Source organism: Mobula hypostoma, chromosome 20 (assembly GCF_963921235.1).
Source record: "Mobula hypostoma chromosome 20, sMobHyp1.1, whole genome shotgun sequence".
In the NCBI taxonomy this organism is placed as follows: domain Eukaryota; kingdom Metazoa; phylum Chordata; class Chondrichthyes; order Myliobatiformes; family Myliobatidae; genus Mobula; species Mobula hypostoma.
The window spans coordinates 14853826-14878344 of NC_086116.1; the positions used below are offsets into that span (position 1 = coordinate 14853826).

General features: G+C 41.2%; 1 protein-coding gene across 1 annotated transcript in view; it reads left to right on the forward strand.

Moving 5' to 3' along the window:
- The window catches only part of slc15a5 (solute carrier family 15 member 5), a 41437-nt gene extending 24487 nt beyond the window's left edge, over nucleotides 1-16950 (forward strand). The window contains exons 5-9 of the mRNA XM_063073088.1: nucleotides 122-308; nucleotides 3205-3393; nucleotides 13447-13578; nucleotides 16621-16729; nucleotides 16806-16950. Coding sequence (XP_062929158.1) covers nucleotides 122-308; nucleotides 3205-3393; nucleotides 13447-13578; nucleotides 16621-16729; nucleotides 16806-16950 — 762 coding nt within the window. The remainder of the gene's footprint in view (nucleotides 1-121; nucleotides 309-3204; nucleotides 3394-13446; nucleotides 13579-16620; nucleotides 16730-16805) is intronic.
- Nucleotides 16951-24519: the final 7569 nt, after the last annotated feature.

The window sequence follows — 24519 nt, forward strand, 5'->3', positions numbered from 1 at the left end:
ACAATTCAGGTGAACCATATGAATATACTGTAATGTCCTTTGCCCATGCTGGTTATATATTTCGAGATGAAATGCTTGCAAACATAAAAATCACTGCCAATGTTATACCTTATAAATGCAGATTCCATCGGCCTACTTCATACAGACAATGCATTCCAACCTAAACCAGAGAGGATTTCTTCTTCCAGTAGCAGCTTTGAACATCGTGGGTCTCACTCCTGTACTGGTGCTTGCACCCCTCCTGGAATACATTGTGTCTTGCCTGGTGTCTGTTCATAGAGACCCAATGTCACCATTGTCACAGATCGGTGGGTGTTATGTTGTCAGCATTATCATTAAATAGCCATTTTTGGTTTCCATTTGGTTTCTATTCAGTTCCATTGAGTGTTGCTGATATTATTCATTTCAGACCAGCATGAGCTGAGGTTTCTCTAACTGATTACATTTATAAAGCATTTAGCTTGACCGAATAGCAAAGAATACACAGGTACTAGACAACTGAACTAAAGTAGAAAATGATGGAAATATCCTGCAGGTCTGGCAGCATCCGTGGAGGGAGAGTCAGAGTTAAAATTTCAGGTAGATAACCTTTCCTCCATATTACATTGTACAAACATCAATTATTTTTCCTCTCTGATACATTTTGCAAATCTCTTGCATTTCTTTCTGATTAGTGCTGTTTTATTGAAAGTAATAGTTATTCAACAGATGGTGCACTCATCATTTTGAACTATGTAGATTAATTTCTGTACATCTCTTGGGTGATGTTTGCCAATATTAAGTTGCCATATCTGCCCTCATATAACTTATTTATTCAAAAGACTGACTATAGGATTGATTTATTCATCTTGTATGTTCTAACAGTCCCCCCTGCCAGCAACATTATCCCTCGGAGATGTATTTCAAAACGATGACTAGAATAACAATCAAACAAGAGAAGTAGCTCATCCATTTTTGAGGGATTGTTTGAGGAAGAGAGTACCATGTGAGAAACATGAAAGTTCTCCATAGTTCTCCCAGAAGACTGGCAATAAATTATTTTCAAAAGATCACCAGGCCCGACAGGAACTCAGGCGCTGGATTCAGTCACTGGATTAGCAAACAGGAAGTGGTGCCCGAATGAAAGATAAAGAAGGTTAAAGGTTAGCTTTATTTGTCACATGTGCATCAAAACATCAGAACGTACGGTGAAATGTGTTGCTTTCATCTGTGACCAACACAATGCAAGGATGTGCTGAGGGCAGCCCACAAGTGTTTCCATGCTTCCGGCTCCAACATAGTATGCCCACAATTTACTAACCTGAACCCCCGCATCTTTTTGGAATGTAAAAGGAATCTGGAGAACCCAGAGGAAACCCATGCTGTCATGGGGAGAACGTACAAACTCCTGACAGACAGTATTCCAATTGCTGGTGCCGTAAAGCATTACACTAAACACTACGCTACTGTGCTTTCCGTGAGAGCCAGTATTGGACAATATAAAGGCAAATTAACAGACAGTTAAAAATACAGTTAACATTACCTATTGCTGGGATGTTCACTCAGAGAAAGCAACCGTAGTGTACAAAGGCTGTTGTAAATCTAGTCAAGAAGAAAAGAAGATCTTATGAAAGGTTCAAAAAACCAGGTAATAATAGAGATCTAGAAGATTATAAGAAAGGGAGTAGAGGTAGCCGGGGAAATTATAGACCAGTGAGTCTTACTTCGGTGGTTGGTAAGTTGATAGAGAAGATCCTGACAGGCAGGATTTATGAACATTTGGAGAGGAATAATATGATTAAGAATAGTCTGCATGGCTTTTTCAAAGGCAGGTCATGCCACAAGAGCCTGATTGAATTTTTTGAGGATGTGATTAATCATATGATGAAGGTAGAGCAATAGATGTAGTGTATATGGATTTCAGCAAGGCATTTGACGAGGTACCCCATGCAAGGCTTACTGAGAAAGTAAGGAGGCATGGGATCCAAGGGGACATTGCTTTGTGGATCCAGAACTGACTTGCCCACAGAAGGCAAGGAGTGTTTGTAGACGGGTCATATTCTGCATGGACCACAAAGACTCTTAGCAGTGTGGAGGATCAGAGGGATCTTGGGGTGTGAGTCCATAGCACAAAGCTGCTGCGCAGGTCGACTCTGTGGTTAAGAAGGCATACGGTGCATTGGCCTTCATCAATCGTGGGATTGAGTTTAGGAGCCAAGAGGTAATGTTGCAGCTATATAGGACCCTGGTCAGACCCCACTTGGAGTACTGTGCTCAGTTCTGGTCGCCTCACTACAGGAAGGATGTGGAAACCATAGAAAAGGTGCAGAGGAGGTTTACAAGGATGTTGCCTGGATTGGGGAGCATGCCTCATGAGAATAGGTTGAGTGAACTCGGCCTTTTCTCCTTGGAGCGACGGAGGTTGAGAGGTGACCTGATAAAGGTGTATAAGATGATGAGAGGCATTGATCATGTGGATAGTCAGAGCCTTTTTCCCAGGGATGAAATGGCTAGCATGAGAGGGCACAGTTTTAAGGTGCTTGGAAGCCGATACAGAGGAGATGTCAGAGGTAAGTTTTTTACGCAGAGAGTGGTGAGTGTGTGGAATGGGCCGCCGGCGACAATGGTGGAGGCGGATACAATAAGGTCTTTTAAGAGACTCCTGGACAGGTACATGGAGCTTAGAAAAATGGAGGGCTATGGTAATTTCTAAGGTAGGAACATGTTCGGCACAGCTTTGTGGGCAGAAGGGCCTGTATTGTGCTGTAGGTTTTCTATGTTTCTAACAGAACAGTGAAGGCAAGCCTGAACATACACTCAGTGGCCAGTTTATTAGCTATCTCCTGTACCTAATAAAGTGGCCACTGAGTGTATGATTGCAGTCTAAACTCGAGAGACTGTTGTGCATGCAAATCCCAGGAGATCAACAGTTTCTCAGATACTCAAACCACCCCATCTGGCACCAGCAGTCATTTCATGGACAAAGTCACTTAGATCATCTTTCTTTCCTATTCTGATTTTAGATCTGAACAACTGAACCTCTTGACCATTTCTGCGTGTTTTTATGCATTGAGATGCTGCCACACGATTGGGTGATCAGATATTTGCATTAATGAGCAGGTGTACAGGTGTACCTAGTAAAGTGACCTCTGAGTCTAATGCTTACACCAAGCCTAAAGCTGAGGAAGATTTTGTCCTTTATTCATTGCTTCTCATTTATTTCAGTTATTGGTCACCTGTGTGCAACTTTGTCCATGGTGGTAGCAGGGATATCTGAGCTGCGCAGGAAGAACTTTCTCCTAATGGAACAAGTGTTGTCTGGAAAGGTGCTGCTTGTATCTTCGATGCCTTGTCTTCAGCTCACCCCTCAGTACCTTTTGCTGGGAGTTGCTGAGGCACTGGTCATGCCTGCCTGTGAGTACCCATCACTTATATAATTAGCTCATCTTTGAACTAAGTGGAAAACGATCGAGTTATACTCACCGGGGGTGAGACGAATGAGGGAACCTCATAAATGATAAATTGTTGACAGGACTGGACAGACTACTCTCATAGAATTAAAGAGTAATACAGGATAGAGACAACCCAACTGGTCCATGCCGAGCCCAGCATCCTCCATTGCCCATGAGTGTACATGATTCTCCAATCCCTTTCACTCTATGTACTTAACCAAATGCTTCTTAAATGATGCAGTTGTACCTGCCTCAGCTACTTCCTCTGGCAGCTCATTTCAGCTATTCACTACCTTCTGTGTAAAGAATTTACCTTCCACGTCTCTGTTAAGTCACTCCCCTAATGTATCTGTGTCCTCTAATTCAGGACTCCCCAAGGGAAAAGTCTGTGACCTTATCCAAACCCCTCACAATTTATTAAACCTCTCTGTGGTCATCCCCTCATTCTCCTGCACTCCAAGGCGTAAAGATCCAGCATGGCCAAACTCTCCCATAGTAAAGGCCCTCTAATCCAGGCAGCATCCTCAATAATCTCTTCTGTACCCTCTCTAGGTTGAAAATGTCTTTCTCAAACAGGGTGACCAAAAGCGTACACTATATGTCTCGTACTGTCTCACCAGCAACTTGTGTAAGTGCAATGTAATGTCCCTACTCCTAAACACGATTGATGAAGGCAGCATGCCAGATGCCTTCTACAATACCTTGTCTATCTGAGCGGCCGCCTTCACTGAACTGTGCGTTTGTACTCCCAGGTCCCTTTGTTCATCAACAATCATCAGTGCTCTGCCATTCACCGTGTAGGACCTGCCCTGATTTGAATATCCAAAATCCATCACAATCATCTAAGTTGTAAGTTATTTGACATCCATCAGCCCATCTGCCTAACTGATTAAGGTCTCCTTGCCATTTATCGTAACTGCCTCGCTATCAACAAGAGCCCCTAATTTAATATCATCAGCAAATTTGCTAATCATACCATGCACATTCATATCCAAATTATTTACATACTGTAGATAATGCATGACAGTTCCCAACACTGACCCCTGGGGCACCCCACTGGTCACAAGCCTCCAGTCAGAGAATTAACCTTCAGCCATCACCCTCTGTTTAATGCCATTAAGCCAATTCTGAATCCACCTAGCTAGCTCCCCTTGAATCCCATGCAATCCACCCATCCAAATCACCCTGCCATGCACTACCTTGTCATAGGTCTTACGAAAGTCCATGTAGACAACATCCACTGCCCTATCGTCACCTATCCCTTTGGTTACCTCTTCAAAAAAGCTCCAAAAGTTCTGTCTGACCTGAACACCCATGCACAAGACCATGCTGATTATTCCTAATCAGCTCTTGACTATCTTAAGTGATATTAGATCTTGTCTCTCTGAATTCCCTCCAGTAACTTTCCTACAACTAAAGTCAGGCTCTCTTGCCTCTCCTTGCTAACCTTCTTGAACAATGGAATGTATTAGCCACTCTCCAGTCTTCTGGTACTTCACCTGTGGCTAATAGGAAAGCAAATATCTTTACATGGAACTCAACGATTTCTTCTCATGAGATCCAGAGGTGAAGTTGGTCAGGTCCTCGGGATTTGCCCTCCTTTTAATAAGCATACAATCCAAGGCCTTACTATTTAAAAACAGTAAGTCCCATTGGGAGAAAGTTGTCGTACTTTGAAGCAATGAATGAGAGTGAAGGATCTGAGCAGAGCGGGAGCCAGTTTGAAACAAGTCTTGTTGGGAGTGAGCTTTATTTGAGTCAACAAAAAGAAGTGAGTTGTAAGCAGAGCGGCCATGGTTGAAGAGGGCGGCATTGGCTCAACAGGCTTCAGTGAGAACAGTGTGAGGCTAAGGGTGAGTAATTTAATTTGTTTGTAATTTATTTTGATTTAACAACTTAGGCTTGAGAAGTTAGAGCTAAAGGTATAACAAACTCGGCAAGAATAGGCAGAGTAAGTGACCGAGATGAGTGTAGGTTAGCTTTTTTTTTGTCTGTTAATCCTTCGTCCTTAATTCAGTAATGATAGGATGGTAGTTAGAGTGGTGGAATGCTTCTCCTGTAAGACGTGGGTTGTCCTGATGACTGCTTCTGTGGAAAGTGCACCTGACTTCACCTTCTTTCTGACAAGCTCAAAGAACTCTAGCTGGGGCTGGACGTGCTCAGGGTCACCCGGAAGGCTGAAAGCCTTATAGGTGAAACTTTTACCGAGGGGATCACACCCAGAGTACAGGCTTCAGACAGTAGATGGGTGACCACTGGGAGAAGTAAGGGGAGTAAGCAGTCAGTGCAGGGTTCTCCTGTGGCCAAAGTATACCCCACTGGATACTGCTAGAGGGGATGAATTATCAGGGCACAGCAGCAGCAGCCGGGCCAGTGGCACTGGGGCCAGCTCTGAGGCTCAGCAGGGAAGGGTAAAGACAGGCAGAGTGATAGAGATAGGAGACTTGGTAGTTAGGGGGACAGACAGGAGATTTTGTGACCACAAAAAAGACACCAGGATAATGTGTTTGTCTTGCAGGTGCTAGGGTCTAGGTTGTCTCAGAGCAGCTGAAGAATACTGTCAGGGGGATGGGTGAGCAGCCTGAGGTCGTGGTGCACATTAGCACCAAGGGCATAGGTAGAAAAGGGGAAGAGTTCCTGTGCAGAGAGTATGGAGGGTTAGGAAAGAGGCAGAAGAGCAGGATCTCCAAGGTAGTATCTCTGGATTATTCCCGGTGCCACGTGTTAGCCAGGGCAGGAATAGGATAATAACATAGATGAATGAGTGGCTGAGGAACTGGTGCAGGGGGCTGGGTTTCAGGTTCTTGGATCATTGGAACCTCTTCTGGGGCAGTGGTAACTTGTATAAGAAGGACGGGTTTCATCTGAACTGGAGGGGAACCAATATCCTGGCCAGGAGGTTCACCAGTGCAGGGGCTCCCAACCTTTTTTGCACCGCGGACCGGTTTAATATTGGCAATATTCTTGCGGACTGGGGGGGGGGGGTGTTCAAGTAGGGATAAACTCACCTCAACATGTCTTTTACAGTTAGGGTTGCCAACTTTCTCACTCCAAAATAAGGGACAAAAGTAGCAGTCAAATCCCGGGACACTTTACCCCAAAAAGACTACCATGACCATGAAGCCTTGCGCGGGAAGCTGTGTGCGCATGCGTGACGTGCGCATGTGCCTACCTGCCGATTTCTTTTCCCCCCACAAATCGGTTTTGCCTTCATCTTCCCGGCTATCCTTTATATAGCTTGTGTATTTATCATATCATTCCTGCTTTTACTATATGTTAGTGTTATTTTTGGTTTTATGTGTTATTTGGTATGATTTGGTAGTTTATTTTTTGGGTCTGGGAACGCTCAAAAATTTTTCCCATATAAATTAATGGTAATTGCTTCTTCGCTTCACGCCATTTCGGCACGAAAGGTGTCATAGGAACGCTCTACCTTAGCAGGGAAAATATGGGACAAGGGCGGTCCCGTATGGGACAAGCCAATTTAGCCCAATATACGGGATGTCCTGGCTAATACAGGACAGTTGGCAACCCTATGTTCAAGTTTAACAGTACGTGACAGCGAATGAGGAAAGGTGCAGCTGACTCATATCGTTTTCTCGCGGCCTGGTAGCACATGCTCTGCGGCCCGGTGGTTGGGGACCGCTGCACTAGTGCTTCTCAGGAGGGTTAAAACTAGTTTGGCAGGGGGATGGGAACCAGCGCACCAGGTCAGAAGGTGGAGGGGTGGAGAGGAAGGCACATCTCAGGGCCAGTAACAACAAGCAGGAGCAAAATAAAATACAATGGGATGGATAGTTAGAAGTGTGTGTATTTTATTGCCAGGAGTGTTATGGATAAAGGTGATGAACTTAGAGCATGGGTCAGTAGATGGAACTATGATGTTGTGGCCATTACAGAGAAAGAGGAAGAGTATTGGTGCTTAATGTTCAAGGGTTTTAATGTTTTAGAAAAGATAGGGAGGTAAAAGGGCTGGGGGTGGGGGGGGAGTTGCACCACTAATCAGGAACAATATCACAGTTGCACTCAGAGGAGACATAATGGAGAGCTCATCCATGGGGTCTATGTGCGTAGAACTCAAAAATTGAAAGGGTGCAATCACTCTGATGGGATTGTACTACAGAATCTCTAATAACCACCGGGGCACTGAGGAAAAGAGAAGCAGACATATTAAGGAAAGTTGTGACAACAATAATGTTGTTGTCATGGGGACTTCAACTCCCCAAATATAAACTGGGGAATTCTTAGTGCTAGTGGTTTATATGGGGCAGAATTTGTTAGGTGCATCCAGGAGGGGTTCTTAAATCAATATCTTTGTACATAGCCCAACAAGTGCAGAGGCTGTACTGGACCTGGTGTTGGGTAATCAGCCTGGTCAGCTGACTGATATTTCAGTGGGTGCGCATTTAGGGAACAGTGACCACAACTCCTTAAGTTTTAAGACAGCTATAGATAAGGCTAAGTGTGAACGTTGTGTGAGGATATTAAATTGGAGCAGAGTAAATTACAAGAGCATTAGGCAGGAACTAGGGAAAGTTCATTGGAAACAGCTGTTTTTGGGCAAATCTACATCCAGCATGTGGAGGATGTTTAAAGACCATCTGCAGAGAGTACAGGACTGCTGTGCTCCAGTCAGAAGGATGGCAAGGTAAGAGAACCTTGCATGTTGAGAGAGATGATGAAGTTAGTCGAGAAGGAAAAGGAGAAGTACATCAAGCTTAGGAAGGTAGAATCAAACAGCCCTTGAGAATAAAGAAGCCAGAAAAGAACTCAAGAAGGGAATTAGGAAAGCCGCAAGGGGCCATGAAAAGTCCTTGGCAAGTAAGATTAAAGAGAATCCCAAGGCGTTCTATACATACTGTATCGCAAGAGCAAGAGGCTAACTAGAGAAGGTCCACTCCAGGATAAAGGAACGAGCATTTGCTTGGATGTGAATGATGAGAGTGAGGTCCTTAATGAGTACTTTAACATCAGTATTTACCAAGGAGAATGACGTCGAGGATAGAGATCAGCATATTGATATGTTAGGGCATTTTGAAGTAAAAGAGGAGGTATTATTTGGTCTTTTAAAGAACATTAAGGTGGGTAAGTCCACAAGGCTTTGTATGACCATGTTTGAAGTCACTGGAGAGGCACTGGGTTATGAGTATGAAAGTCTTTATTCATTATGTCAAACAGGCATTGTCACGGAGACACTCTTGGTAGAGGCTCACAAACCCAAAAGTACGAGGGGTGATTGATCAGTTCGTGGCCTAAGGTAGAAGGAGTCAATTTTAGAAAACCTAGCACATTTATTATTCAACATAGTTCCCTCCTACATGTACACACAGTCCAGTAGTCGTGGAGCATACGGATCCCTTCTTTGTAGAAGTGGTCCACAGCAGGGGTGATCAATAAGTTCGTGGCCTACGGTAGAAGGAGATGAGTTATACAGCTCTTGTTACATGCACGTACAGTTCAACTCGGAGTGAAAATGCAGAAAGTTTGAAGTTAATAACTCATCGCCATCTATCTTAGGCCACAAACTTCTCAATCACCCCTGCTGTGGACCACTTCTGGAGGTCCAAGACGCCGACTTCTACAAAGAAGGGATCCGTATGCTCCACAACTGCTGGACCAAGTGTGTAAATGTAGGAAAAATAAATGTGCTAGGTTTTCTAAAATTGACTCCTTCTACCTTAGGCCACGAACTTATCAATCACCCCTGGTACATCACATTCTTATACCCTTAAGCTTAAAGGTGACAGCAGGTGATTCATTACAATTTCAGTAGTTACAATGACATTGTTTACTTCAATACTTTGGGTTGACAAGTAGTTCCTTTGAGGTACATATTTACAGTGAGAGCATAATGTAATTGATAAGACACCTCTAAAGTTTCAAACACCTTTGTTAATTGCAAGCTTCCTTGGATTTATTTACAATGGTGCAAATCACTTAAACTCATAGTTACCTGGATTGCTGCAGGACAATTAAAAAGCCCCATTGCTTTAACGTTTGGCTGATGCGTATGCTAATGTCTCATGGTCACCATTTTGTAAATCATATCTCTTTAGTCTGTGGGCCAGTTTAACTTCAATTTGTTTCTCGCAATTTACAAAAAAAAACTGAAGACTGGTTCTTGTTTGAATTAATATCAGCTATATTCACGTAACTCCAGAATACCTGATGAGATGTACTCCAGATTATTGAGAGAGGCAAGAGAAGAGATTCTTGGGGCCTTGACCAATATCTTCATGCTCTCTCTAGCCACAGACATAGAGGACTGGTGAGTAGTTAATGTTGTTCCATTATTCAAGAAGGGAACTAGGAATAATCCTGGAAACTACAGTCTGGTGAGTCTCACATCAATGGTAGGGAAATTACTGGAGAGAATTCTTAGTGATAGGGGTTATGAGCATTTGGAAAACCATAGCCTAATTAGAATGACTTTGTACGAGGCAAGTCGTGTCTTACTAACTTGATTAAGTTTTTTGATGAGGTGCGAGGGTAACTGATGAAGGTAAAGTTGTGGATTTTGTTTACATAGATTTTAGTAAGGTGTTTGACAAGGTCCCTCATGGGAGGCTCATCCAGAAAATTAAGAGGGTTGGGATCCATGGTAAATTGGAACATTGGATTCAGAATTGGCTTGTCCATAGAAAACGGAGCAAAGTGGTCAAATGGACTTATTCTAGCTGGAGGTCTGTGTTTAATGGTGTTCTACAGGGATCTGTACTGGGAGATCTGCTGTTTATGGTGTGCATAAATGATATGGATGAAAATGTGGATGGGTGGATTAGTAAGTTTGTAGATGATACAAAGTTTTTATGTTGTTTTTACGTAGTCTAGTGTAACCTTGTGCTGTCTCACGTAGTCTAGTGTAGTTTTGTGTTGTTTCATGTAGCACCAGGGTCCTGAAAATGAAACACTGTTTCATTTTTACTGTGTACTGTACCAGCAGCTTATGGTCGAAATAACAATAAACTTGACTTGACTTGACTTGAAGGTTGGTGGTGTTGTGGATAGTGTAGAAGACTGGCAAAGAATACAGCAGGATATAGATCAGTTGCAGATATGGCAGAGAAATGCCAGATAGAATTTAACCCGGCCAGCTGTGAAGTGTTGCACCTTGCAGGTCGAAAGTAAAAATAAAGTACACTGTTAAGGGACAGATCTTTAAGAGCATTGATAAGGTATAGCAATCTTGGAGTCCAAGTTCATAGCCCCCTGAAAGTGGCTGTACTGGTTGATATAGTGGTTAAGAAAGTATATGGCATGTTTGCCTTTATTAGTTGAAGCACTGAGTTCAAAAGTCAGTAAGTTATGTTGCAGCTTTATAAAGCTGTAGTTAGGGTGCACCTAGAGTTCTGGTTGCCCCATTATAGGAAGATGCCAAGACTTTGGAGAGGGTGCAGAAGAGGTTTACCAGGATGCTACCTGGATTAAGGGGGCATGTGCTAAAGTGAAAGGTTGGACAAACTTGGGTTGGTTTCTCTGGAGCGGCAGAGACTGAGGAGAGATCTGAGAGAAAGGTTTATAAGATTATGAGAGGCATAGATAGAGTAGACTATCTATTTCCCTATTTATTCTATTAAACCTATTGAATATTGAGTATCATCTTCCCAAGTTTGGAATGTCTAATACCAGAGGGCATAATTCAATGTGAGAGGGGGTAATTTCGAAGGAGATGTGAGGGGCAAGTTTTTTTTTTACACAGAGAGTGGTGGGTGCCTGGAATGTACTGCCTGGGCGGGGGGGGGGGGTGGGGGGGTGGTGGATGATAGAGGCACATGCATTAGAGACTTTGAAGAGATTTTTAGATAGGTACATGAATGTGAGGAAAATGGAAGGATATGGACATTGTGTGGGCAGAGGGGATTAATTTAATTGGTTATTTGGTTCAGCATATCATTGTGGGCTGAAGGGCCTGTTCTTGTGCTGTACTGTTTCTTGTTCTTTGTTGCCTCTTACTACCTTCACTTCTTTCACATCAATGATATTCTCCTTAGTAAAACTGAAGAGAAATAAACCTTAAAATTCTTGGCCATCTCCTGCAGCTCTGTACACAGACAGCCCCAATGGTCTTTAATAGGATCTGGTTTCTGTTTAGTCGCATTTTTGCTGTTAAAATAATGGAAGAATCTCTTGGGATTTCTTTAAACCTGCCTGCCACTTCCATCTCACCCCCTAGAGACAATCCACACCCTCAGTTTGTCCGCCTTATCTGTTACGCTACCTACAATTTAAACCAATCATCTCACCTGTAGGGAAGTTATTTCCAATGGTGCAGAAGTCCAGAATGCCAATTCAGGGATATGGGGTAAGCCAGTTAGGATGGAAATAAAGAGAAATTTCTTTCCCCAATGTCTTGTGGAATTCTCGAACTTAGAAGGCAATTGAGGTCAAACCGTTTTATATAAACAAGATAAGCAGTAGCTAACTGTAGTTTCATGGTTAGATTAGGGGATATGGGGAGAAAGCTGGAACAGAGCTCTGAATGTGGACGATCAGCCATTATCATGCTGAATGGTGTGGCAGACTCGAAATTTTTCAATGTTTCTATGAAATTATCTCCAAAAATGTTACTATTGTAAATGTATTTGTTTTTTGTATCTCAATATTTATCAAATATTTTAAGTCACACTTGAACTTCTATGGTTTGACAAACAAAACACAGAAATCATTAAATTTTACTCTGTAGATAGAGGTTGCACTGAAATCAAAGAGCAATTGTAAAGCTTTTGCCGGTAACAATCTTCCTGAAGTGGCAATGTTTCAGATGGAGGACAGGGATGCTCAGTCCAGTGGAGCACTGCAGCAGTTCTCTTGTTGGAGAATTTAACAAACACTTTGAGAATAGCTCCCTCAACCACCAGAAACTTGCTATCACTGACACTGAATCGGACGAGAACAACATGGGAGGACCACCACCTCCAAGACCTGGCTAAGATATTCATTGTTGGTCCTTGGAACATAGAACAGTACAACCCAGTACAGGCCCTTCAGCCCATAATGTTGTGCCTACCTTTTAATCCACCCTATAATAAGGTCAATCTAACCCTTCCTTCCTACATAAGCCTCCCTTCCTACATAACCCTCCCTTTTTCTATTATCCATGTGCCTATCTACGAGTTTCTTAATGTATATGCCTCTCCCACCACCCATGGCAGGACACTCCATGCATTGTATCGTTTGGCCCAATATCCTGGCTGTTACTCATACTACACCGTCGTCATACAAATACACTCAGAGACCATTTCATTAGGTACACCTGTACACCCGCTCATTAATGCAAATATCTAGTCAGCCAATCATTGTATAAAAGTATGCAGATATGGTTGAGAGGTTCACTTGTTGTTCAGACTAAATATCAGAATGGGGAAGAAATGTGTTCTAAGTGACTTTGTGGAATGAATGTTGGTGCCAGACAGGGTGGTTTGAGTATCTCAGAAACCTGCTGATCTCCTGGGTTTTTCAGGCACAGCTGTCTCTAGAGTTTACAGAGAATGGTGCGAGAAGCAGAAAGTGTCCAGTGTTTACTGGGCAAAAGCACCTCGTTCATGAGAGAGGTCAGGGGAGTATAGACAGACAAGTTCAAGCTGACAGGAAGGTAACAGTAACTCAAATAAGCACACGTTACAACATTAGTGTGTAGAAAAGCATCACCTAATGCACAACACTTTGAACCTTGAAGTGGATGGGCTACAGCAGCAGAAGACCATGAACATATACTTAGTGGCCACTTTATTACATACAAGTGGAACCTAATAAAGTGGCCACTGAGTGTTGTTCTTTCCTCAATAAATATTTAATATGGCAACTTCCATTCACAGTGATTTAACATTTTTATTATAAAATGTTGGCCTATTCTAATCTGATTCAATTAATTAAATTAAATCACAGATTTTAATCTCAGTAGACTGTTTCAGTAGAAAGATGATATTCAACCTTCCATTTGCATTGTAACGTTAGACACTCTGGAAGTTAATTTATTGGTTAAATTGTTGAATGTTATGCTTGTGTTTGTTTATAGATACACTGATTACATTTAGACACTCCCCAAGGAGCATTCAGGGAATTGCAATACATTTCATGACTCTCTTCAATTGTATGGGCTGCTTTGTCGGAGCAATTATAATTCAAGGCATCTACCAAATATCTGGCGGTAAGAGCAATTTGTTTACAGGACGCACTTTAAAATCCATGATTTCATTCTGAATGCTGGTGAAAAGCGTAACTTAGCACAAGATATAATCCTCTGATAAAATCATACCTGACCTTAAACAGAAGCGGGAGAGTCTGTCTTACATTGATCCATTGAACTAGCAGGGCTGAGGTATATAGTTGACATTGATGAGGTTCAGGATTTTGTTGTTTGTCCTTTCTCATTAGTACCTCAAAAATTATTGAGTCTTTTTTAAGACTGGAAACTGTTAGCGGGTTTACCTTGCTCAAGACTGTAAGGCAGGGGTTCCCAGCCTGAGATTGCCAGACACCTTGATTTATGGTATTGGTCCGTGGCATATAAAAAAAGTTTGGGAACCCCTGCTGTAAAGGAATAAAGGAACATCACAGTCTGATGAAATGTCAGAGCAATCACTGGGTTTGAGTGCAAAACTGCTGAATTGTTGTGGCACCCAGAAGATTTTGGGTAATTTTAGCTCAACAAATTTCTTCCCACTTCAACAACCTTCCCTCCCCATTGTCATCCAAAGTGGGGAACTTACTGGGCCTGACGAGATACCAGGGTCACACACCCTCGCTCTGCATCAGATGATAACGGCCTGTAAATGCCAACACCACATACAATCAAGTACATTTTTGATATCAATTCTTGCTTGCCAGGCATTGCATCACCAACCAGATGCCCCACAGGTATATATTTGAGCAACCCCTATTAATGAAATGGTGTGCTATACTTCTGTGTTAAATGAACTTTCCAGCCATTAGTTCCAGGTTCTGTCAGGAGATCAAGCAACCTCGGTAGGAGTCCATGTCACTTTTTTGTTCAATACCACTGTGTTTTATTGTTTATTATTTCAAGTTCCAAAACTAATAGGCAAGAACCACGAATTTTTAGATGCACCAAGTTATTAACGACACAGAACTGAAGCCTCTTTTACATCATCAGGATATTTTGATAGAGGAAGTGGTGTTATTGTTGATGGCTCCTGTTCCTGGATTTTGTTGAAGGGATTAGGAGGATTCACTATTCGTCTTGTACAGCAGGGAGAAGTCTGACAAAACTGCCTTAGTCATATGACCTGGTCTTCTGGTTCAACTTAAACACATGGTGATGAAGGTGAAAACTATTGTTAGTGAACTTGGCCGGTGATGTAGTGGCATTTGCACCTGACTTCGAGGCGAATGGTCCTGCATCCGAATCCAGCTGGCTCCTTGCCCGCTTTCCATCTGGGTTGAGCGTCGAGCGAGCAACTCAACCTCGTAAAAAAAAAACAGACAAATGGTAAAGAAATGGCTGGGTTGCTGCCCGACATGCCACAAGGCGTGGGGAGGAACAATAATAATAATAATAATCATCACCTCTAGTACAATGGCACAGCCGTGTAGTTGCTGGACTACATCAGGGCGCCAGTGACCGGGGATCAGTCCTGATCTCCAGTGCTGCCTGGGTGGTGTTTGCACGTTCTCCCTGTCAGAGCATCGGTCTCCTCCTGGCACCCCAGTTACCTCCCACCTCCCAAAGGTGAGCAGGTTGGCAGATTAATTGTCCCTGGCTGTGTAGGCAAGTGGTGGGCTTTTGGGAGCAGCTGATGAGAATGTGGGTGGAATAAGAGTTGGGATTAACGTTGAAATGGGTGGCTGGTGGTTGGTGCAGACTCAGGTGAACTGAAGGGCCTGTTTCTGTGACGTCTCTCTCAATGACTCTATCTGTTTAGAAAATATATTCAGACAAACATCACCTCACATAACACTCTATTTTTTCTTATTTAAAAAACAGTCAATAATACCTTTGAGTCATATACTTAGGGAGTATGGCCCCGTTTCGTAACAGATACTGTAGATCGACAAGCTGGGATGAGATCTGTTATCTTTCTTTCGAGTGCTTCAAGATCTTTTCAAAGCAGCAGCAATATTCTCTAGGTGGTCTCACTAATGACTGATATGAAGTGTCAACATACTATTTTTTGGATTAATATTCTTGATGCCTACTTCAATCCTCTGACATTGTTTCAACCTTTGAAACTGCTGCTATGCACAGTGAGAATAATTTTGCAGCTTAGTCAAACATTACATTTAGGTCATGATATTTATTGATGTTGAGATCACATAGGGCATTACTTTATTTAATTAACTCCCTTCTGTAATCATTTAGTAGAAATTATGATATTTTATTCAGTTTGAAATCCCTTTTCTGATGGGATTTGCCATTAGTGAATTTCTTCATTCCTTCTCTTAGATCTTTTCCACACAAATTTGCATAATCTGCATTTTTAGCTCTTTTATTCTTATTTCTATACTTAGGATCATTTATAAATATTGTGTGAGTTTTAGAGGCCTCGGGAATAATCCCTGAAGAATTAATTGGTCAAAATTATCCAATTAGAACCAGAATATTGATCACAACCCTGTATTGAGTAGATTGTTATCCCATTTATATAATCGTCATTCACGTCAATAGCTGCACACTGAATTTAAAGCATATCTGGAAGATAGCTGATTATTAATGCATCAGTTTTATCAAAGAAGCCCTACGTTAAAAAAAATCAGAAATACTGTGAGATGAATATGCAGATATTTTAAAACAAAATTATACATTTTTGAAGAATCTAATTTTTAAATGGCCTTTTCATTTTTCAGATGAAGTGTCTGTTTAAGTACCATGCATTGAGTTAATAAGCATCTTGTTAATGGTAACATTCATTTAGAGAGAACATTTATTCAGGCCTTAATTCATTCTCCACAATCTTCACTGCATTTGCTTAATATGAATGACTGGTTAAAGAGAATGTTTTACCCAAAGTGCTTTCATTATTAAAAGGTTTCCACTAAATCATACATTTTCTTCATCTTTAATTGTTCCAAGTGTTGGCTGGTCTTGTCTTGTGAATCAAAATCTTGCAGAAGCATAAGGAAAATCAGGCAGGTTATATTGAGCATAGTGTTAATGATGATGGGATGTGTCTAAGGGATTGATTCCTATTGTGCTGGTTTTATTTATACACTGGTTGTGCTTTCTCTTTAGGCATTTGGTTCCCAAATGATCTGAGCGCTGGGAATTTGGACAAATACTTTTTCACTGTAGCTGCATTCATGCTTCTAAACCTTCTCGGCTTTTGGCGAATCTCACACAGGTATTTGTGCTGGGAAAAGACTGTTGGTCCATTTTATTTTGTTGCATTTGTATAATATCTTTGCCATATTGCGCAGGTACAGAGACCTTCACCAAGAAGAGGACTGGTGTGTTAAAGGAAGTCTTGTCGATAAACTAATAGAGCATGAAAAGTCCCTGAAATTCTACGACAGTGTTCTGGAAAGTTCCTCCATCTTCTATCCTGTGGAGATGGTTTTGTGAACTGGGTCATGCTCTCTTCTTCTGGCTGCCATAAGGAAGAAGGTATAGGAGTTTCAGGACTCTCACCATCAGGTTCAGGAACAGTTATTACCCCTCAACCATTAGGCTCTTGAACAAAATGGGATAACTTCACTCAGCTTCATTTGCTCCATCATTGAAATGTTCCCAAAACCTATGCACTTGCTTTCAAAGACTCTTCATCTCATGTTCGCGATATTTATTGTTTATTTATTATTATTTTTTTTTTTGTACTTGCAATGTTTGTTGTCTTTTGCACACTGGTTGAACGCCTAGTTGGTGTGGTTTTTCATTGATTCTACTATGGTTATTCTATTTTGGATTTATTAAGAAAATGAATCTCAGGGTTAATAAATTGTGACTTATATGTACTTTGATAATAAATTTACTCTGAACTTCGAGAACAAGTTCAAAGTGAGTGGTGCCACCCTGTATACCTGACAATGTATACCCTATTCATGTTCCATAGTCTTTCAATTTCCTCTTTTAATTTAGCATATTTCTGCTCTTTTCCATTTGTTGATTTCTGTATGTTCTGTGTGTGTTTGGAATGGCTATATCTATTTAGTAAGTTGTTCTTGCGTGTTTATCCTGAAATATTATATCCGGACAGTTGTTATGGATTGCCCTATCTGTAATAAAGGATCAGTTGTAATACAATTTGTAGACTCTGACTCTAAAACTGGATCAATCTTGTATTTAAAGTAAGGTATGATGTCTTTTATGAGTATGTATTTTAAAGCATGAGTTTGGTAGAAGATGTTTGCCACTTGATTGTGCCTGTGTAAGTAATCAGATTGAGTTAAAGTGCTGCAGGATCCTGTAATGTGTTGGATTATTTTCCACATTTATTGTCTTGAACTTATTGGTCTTTTATTGTGTATTTTTGATAACTTTTTGTGTTAACGGCCTGGTCCTGTATTACCCCACAAGGATTATCAGTTTCTGGGAAGAGGTCTCCAACTCTGAGCCAGGCCTTTGATGCTTCCTTGTCGACTCAAATCGTGGGGATGTCTTCCAAGGAGGGTCCATTGGTTGACTTCTTCTTCAATAGTGATAATGTCTTCATTTTTCCAGTCTGTGCTTTCATTTAAGTTTAGTGTTGTGCATTTCTTATCAGAATTACATATGCTCACGTGGAGTGCTGAATCCTGTTTTTGTTGATGAAAATATATCCTCAGAAATTTTATCTATTGTGTAAATTTTTTTATGTCTGTTATTCCTTTTTCTCCCTCCGTCCTCAATAGTGTTAAACTAAGTGTGTTCGAGGGTACATAGTGTTTTCTAAAATTTGTCATTACACTTCTTATTTTCATTCATGAATTTTCCAGATTGGTTTCAGACCAAGGTATTACACCAAAAGGATATGTTAATATGGGTAGCGAAAGTGCTTATTACCTTTGTTGTATTTTTACTATTGAGCTCAGTTTGTCTGATTTTCATAAGCCTTGAAGTAAATTTTACCAGGTTTTCCCTTTATCGCACTATGACCTTGCTTGTTGACATCCCAGACATCAATTGCTGCTTACTTTCTCAATTCTTTCTGCTTACTTTCAGACAATTCTAGTGGTGTTTAGTTTTGTGGTTTTTTTGGAGATCTACATCAATATTCCCGTGTAGGCATAATTGTTTAATGCTGTTGTGTTGTGACTTTAGGATGATAGCAGTTATTATTATTATTATCATTTTGTTATTATTTCTTGTTCTTATGCCATGACTGGAACTAAATGGAAAACTGTGAATGCAAAAGATGTATTATACCTTTATAAGGCTAAAGATATATGAGAACAGAATTAGGCCATTCAGCCCATCTTCTGCTCTGCCATTCAATCCTGGTTAATTTTATTTTAACTCCATTCTTTTGCCTTCTCCTATCTATTTTACCCTTTACCACTCAAGACTTATCAATATCTGCCTTTAACTTGGCCTCCACAGCTCTCTGGCAATGAATTTCACATCTGGCTGAAGGAATTTCCCCTTTGAGGAAAAAAAGCCTTTATTCTGACCCTGGGCCTCTGTACCTCCCTCTGCAATTGGATCCTCGACTTCCTAACTGGAAGACCACAATCTGTGTGGATTGGTGATAACATCTCCTTCTAGCTGATGATCAATACTGGTGCACCTCAGGGGTGTGTGCTTAGCCCACTGCTCTAATCTCTCTATACCCACGTGGCTAGGCATAGCTCAAATACCATCTATAAATTTGCTAATGATACAACCTTTGTTGGCAGAATCTCAGATGGTGACAAGAGGGCGCACAGGAGCGAGATATACCAACTAGTGGGGTGGTGTCGCAGCAACAACCTTGCACACAACAGCAATAAGATGAAAGAGCTGATTGTGAACTTCAGGAAGGGTAAGACGAAGGCACACAAACCATTCCTCATAGAGGGATCAGAAGTGGAGAGAGTGAGCAGTTTCAAGTTCCTGGGTTTCAAGATCACTGAGGTCCAAACCTGGTCCCAACATATCGATGCAGCTTTAAAGAAGGCAAGACAATGACTATACTTCATTAGAAGTTTGAAGAGATTTGGTATGTCAACAAAAACACGCAAAAACTTCTATAGATGTACCATGGAGAGCATTCTGACAGGTTGCATCACTGTCTGGTATGGAGGTTGGTGGCCAATGCACAGGACCGAAAGAAGCTGTGGAGGGGCGTAAATTTTGTCGGCTCCATCTTGGGTACTAGCCTACAAAGTACCCAGGACGTCTTCAAGGAGTGGTGACTCAGAAAGGCAGCATCCATTATTAAGGACCCCCAGCACTGAGGGCATGCCCTTTTCTCACTGTTACCATCAGGTAGGAGATACAGAAGCCTGAAGGCACACACTCAGCGATTCAGGAACAGATTCTTCCCCTCTGCCATCCAATTCCTAAATGGACATTGAACCCTTGGACACTACCTCACTTTTTAAATATAAATTATTTCTGTTTTTGCATGATTTTTAATCTATTCAATATACATATACTGTAATTTATTTGCTTATTATTATTTTTAATCTCTTCTATATTATGTATTGCATTGAACTGCTGCTGCTAAGTTAACAAATTTCACAACGCATGCCAGTGATAATAAACCTGATTCTGCTTCTGATTCTAGTCTGAAGCAGTTCCCTTGGATCGTAGACTCTCTTACTAACGTAAAAATCCTCTCCATATCTACTCTCACCAAGCCTTTGAGTACCTGTTAGGTTTCAATGAGAGCTCCTCTCATCCTTTTGAACTCCTTCTGGTATAGACCCAGAGATATCAAATGTTCTTATATGTTAAGCCTCTTGTTCCTGGGATTTTTTTTATGCTCCTGTAGATCCTTTCCAGGGCCAGCACATCCTTCCTAAGATACAGGGCCCAAAATTGCTTGCAGTATTCCAATTACAGTCTGACCAATGCCTTAGAGAGCCTCAGCATTACACCCTTCCTTTACATTTTAGTGCTTTATACAGACTTGCGAGCTGCAGCCAGCACACCCTTGCGTGTGTTGGTTGTTAAACAACGCATTTCAGCAGATGTTTTGATGTACGTGATAAATAAAGCTGAATCTGAATCTGCTGGTGAAATGAATGCCAACATTGTATTTGCCTTTTATGCCTGTTAGTAAGTTACGATTCTAAGTGAGATATTGGTTGTATTTGTGAATGGATACTTTGACCGGTAACTATGAGCTGTGAAATGCAGCAACACGGTAGAGTTGAAGAGCTTCAAATGCTAATCGGTTCTTGAGGATAGAATCATTTTGCTGTTGTAGAGTCACAATTTGTTGAAGTAAAAGTCTTGAGGAAGCTGAAATAGATATTTATAAGCTTTTATTCATAGGTTATGACTTGATGTTTCCTTGGTGTAGTTATTTTCTTAGCTATCCCACAGCAAGTAAACTCAGTGGCCACTTTATTAGGTATCTCCTGTATCTAATAAAGTGACCATTGAGTGTATGCTCTGATCTTCTGCTGGTGTAGTCCATCCATTTCAAGATTCAACGTTTTGTGCATTCAGAGATGTTCTTCTGCACACCACTGTTGTAATTTGATTAACTGTCACCTTCCTGTCAGCTTGAACCAGTCTGGCCATTCTCCTCTGACTTCTCTTATCAACAAGGTGTTTTCACCCTCAGAACTGCCACTCAGTGGTTGTAAACGGGTCATATTCTGCGTGGAAGTCGGTGACCAGTGGTGTGCCTCAGGGATCCGTTCTGGGCCCCTTTCTCTTTGTGATTTTTATAAATGACCTGAATGAGGAAGTTGAGGGATGGGTTAGTAGATTTGCTGATGACACAAAGGTTGGAGGTGTTCTGGATAGTCTGGAGGGCTGTCAGAGGTTACAGCAGGACATTGATAGGATGCAAAACTGGGCTGAGAATTGGCAGATGGAGTTCAACTCCGATAAGTGTGAGGTGGTTCATTTCGGAAGGTCAAATATGGCAGAATATAGTATTAATGGTAAGGCTCTTAACAGTGTGGAGGATCAGAAAGATCTTGGGGACACTCAAAGCTGCTGCGCAGGTTGACTGTGTGGTTAAGAAGGCATACGGTGCATTGGCCTTCATCAGCTGTGGGATTGAGTTTAAGAGCCAAGAGGTAATGCTACAGCTATACAGGACCCTGGTCAGACCCCACCTAGAGTACTGTGCTCAGTTCTGGTCACCTTACTACAGGAAGGATGTGGAAACTATAGAAAGGGTGCAGAGGAGATTTACAAGGATGTTGCCTGGATAGGGGAGCATGCCTTATGAGAATAGGTTGAGTGAACTCGGCCTTTTCTCTTTGGAACGTCGGAGGATGAGAGGTGACCTGATAGAGGTGTGTAAGATGATGAGAGGTATTGACCATGTGGATAGTCAGAGGCTTTTTCCCAGGGCTGAAATGGCTAACACAAGGGCAGTAAAACTGGAAGTAGGTGCAGAGGAGGTGTCAGGTGTGAGCCTCCAACCAGCTCCCCAACACCGATGCACCGAGCACCACCTCCGCCGAGCGCTTTGACCCCAGCCCCGGCAACAGGCAATACGTAAGGCTGAGGATTTTGGGCCTTCCCCTCCGGAGATTCTCGATCGCACAGTAGCAGCGGCAGCGAAGCGGGCATTTCAGAAGTTTCTCCAGATGTTCCTCCATGCTTCTTCACATCTGTCTCTATCAAATCAGGATTGTGCACGGCATCCTACTTCACAGATACGATATCAATTTGGAACAGCCGCCCGCGCTGCTCGTGCCGCCATCTTCTCCTCCCTCCTCATTAGCCTTTCAAGTACAAATAATGCCAGCAAAGAAAAGTCTAATCGGACGTTGGTATTTTCACCCTCATTCCATGTGCTGGGTAGTTTCTCATTGCTCCTATTGAGGAGATACAGGAGCCTAAAGAGAAACACCTAATGTTTCAGGAACAGATTTCCCTTTTGCCATCAGATTTCTGAATTACCAATGAACCCACAAATACTACCTCAGTATTTTTTACCTCTCTATTTGCACTATGTATTTAATTTTTTTATATACACTTCTTTTTGTAATTTATAGTTTTTATTATTATGTAGTGCTGCCATAAAACAACAAATTTCATGACATTTGCTTGTGATTTTGAGTTTTATCCTTTTCACAGATCAGAGAGATTAATGTTTCTATGTCTCATATTTTTTTGACAACTCCAGATTTTTTTGTAACCACACTTCAGATATTCTTTCCAAACTCCATAAAGCATAGAACATGTACCTCATGCATCTGGAAGATACAAAAAGAAATATTCATGTGAAGGATGTTGCAAAAAACACAAGGTAGATTCTAATCAACAAAGCTCAATGACTGATATGCAGGTAATATTTTGCACAGCAATCCTGGTCACCTGTATTTTATTAAATTTCAAACCTATCCCTGGCTTATGAATAAGATTCCAGTTTTACAGATGTCAATAGATATTGTTCATAGTATATCTATACAGTTGCAAAATCATTTGATATGATAATCATATCTCCACAGTACTGAGCGAGATGCAACTGAATTTAGAAATGCTGATGAGATGGAGGTGACTGGTTCCGATATCCTTTCAAACTTTAAAAAACCATATTGAAAAAAATGAATAGCTGCTTTTTTTTTCTTCTAAAATGTCTTTGTAGCATTGAATACCCCTACAAGCCATGAATATCTTGCCCAGTTAAGATCTCACTCTTCTAATAGTGCCAAAACCACCTTCAGATTTCTTCAAAGTTGCTGCCAATCCTTTTGTAGCGAATATTCTAGGGTCTCAACTTCTCATTCCTTTTTCTCATCTAATAGCTTTTATTCCAATTCCATAAGGACTTCAATGCTCTAGTCTTCAGCATAAAATCCAATCAAGTCAGTGATATTGTCCTCATTAATCTCAAGCACCACCTTCTCCTTCACAGCTTCTATCATCTCAGATAAACCCTGGAAATTATGAACAAAGTTAGGGCAAATTTTCTTCCATACATCATCATTCTTGTTTACTTAACCTCCAGTCAAGTATCTGCATTATTCTTTACTGCATCGTAAATATTGTATAAATTGCAAAATTCCTTTAAGGTCTTGCTTTCTGCTGGATTGGATACTTTAATAGCTTGAGAGGTTGTCTTACAGAGCTAATATGCTTCAAAAGATGCAAATATACATTGATCCATTGGCTGGAGAGCAACAGTTGTGCTCAGTAGCAAATACATTACCTTGACCTTTGGATGAAAATCATCTAAAATTGCAGAATGCCTGGAGATATTATTGAGAACCAATAAAATCTCAAATGGCAAATTCTTGGAAGCACAGTACATCCCCACCTCAACAACAAAATGGTTCATAAGCCCGTATTTAAAAAAAAATCTGGTGTTAACCAAGCTTTTTTCCAGATGACCAGAAGAGATGCTTTCCTATTTCCTTTAAGAGCCTTAGGATTTTCAGACTGGTAACCAAGTAAAAGATCAAAAATCAGGCATAAAACTTGTTGCTTACCATTACTTATTAAGTGGTAAGAGAACAAGGGGATTGGGGAAGGAAAGTAGTGAAAGCAGAGTCTAGTAGCGCCAGAAGGCAAAGGTGGGAAAGAGAACAGACTGACGCCACGTGGGTTAGCCTTCCTATCCCAATTTGTTTACAGCAATAAAATACTCTCCAAATTTGTAAATAAGAGTTAATAAAGATCAGGCAGCCCATATTCAAACAATGTGATACCCACAACTGCAACCACTATAAACCACACTGAACAATTCCATGATGATACAGTAAGTAATTACATAAAAATACAAACAAGCATAAGAAAGTTAATCTACAAGGAAAATAATTATACAGCCTGATCCGACAATCCCTCCCTTCAATTATCGGAGCTAAAGCATCAGGAGACACTATTATTGCAGCATGGGCAGCATTTTCTGGTTCTCTTTATAATTCAGTGTTATCCAATTAGCCCTTGTTTGAAATCTATTATACCAGCCTCTATTTGCAAGAATGTCTTCATTTTCATTAACATGTTTTTGTCTTCAAACGCTGAACAGGCTCTTTGCTTTTTCTTGAATAATCATCAAGCTAATGAGTATTCGGCATTGATTTTGATGTTCAGGCTAAA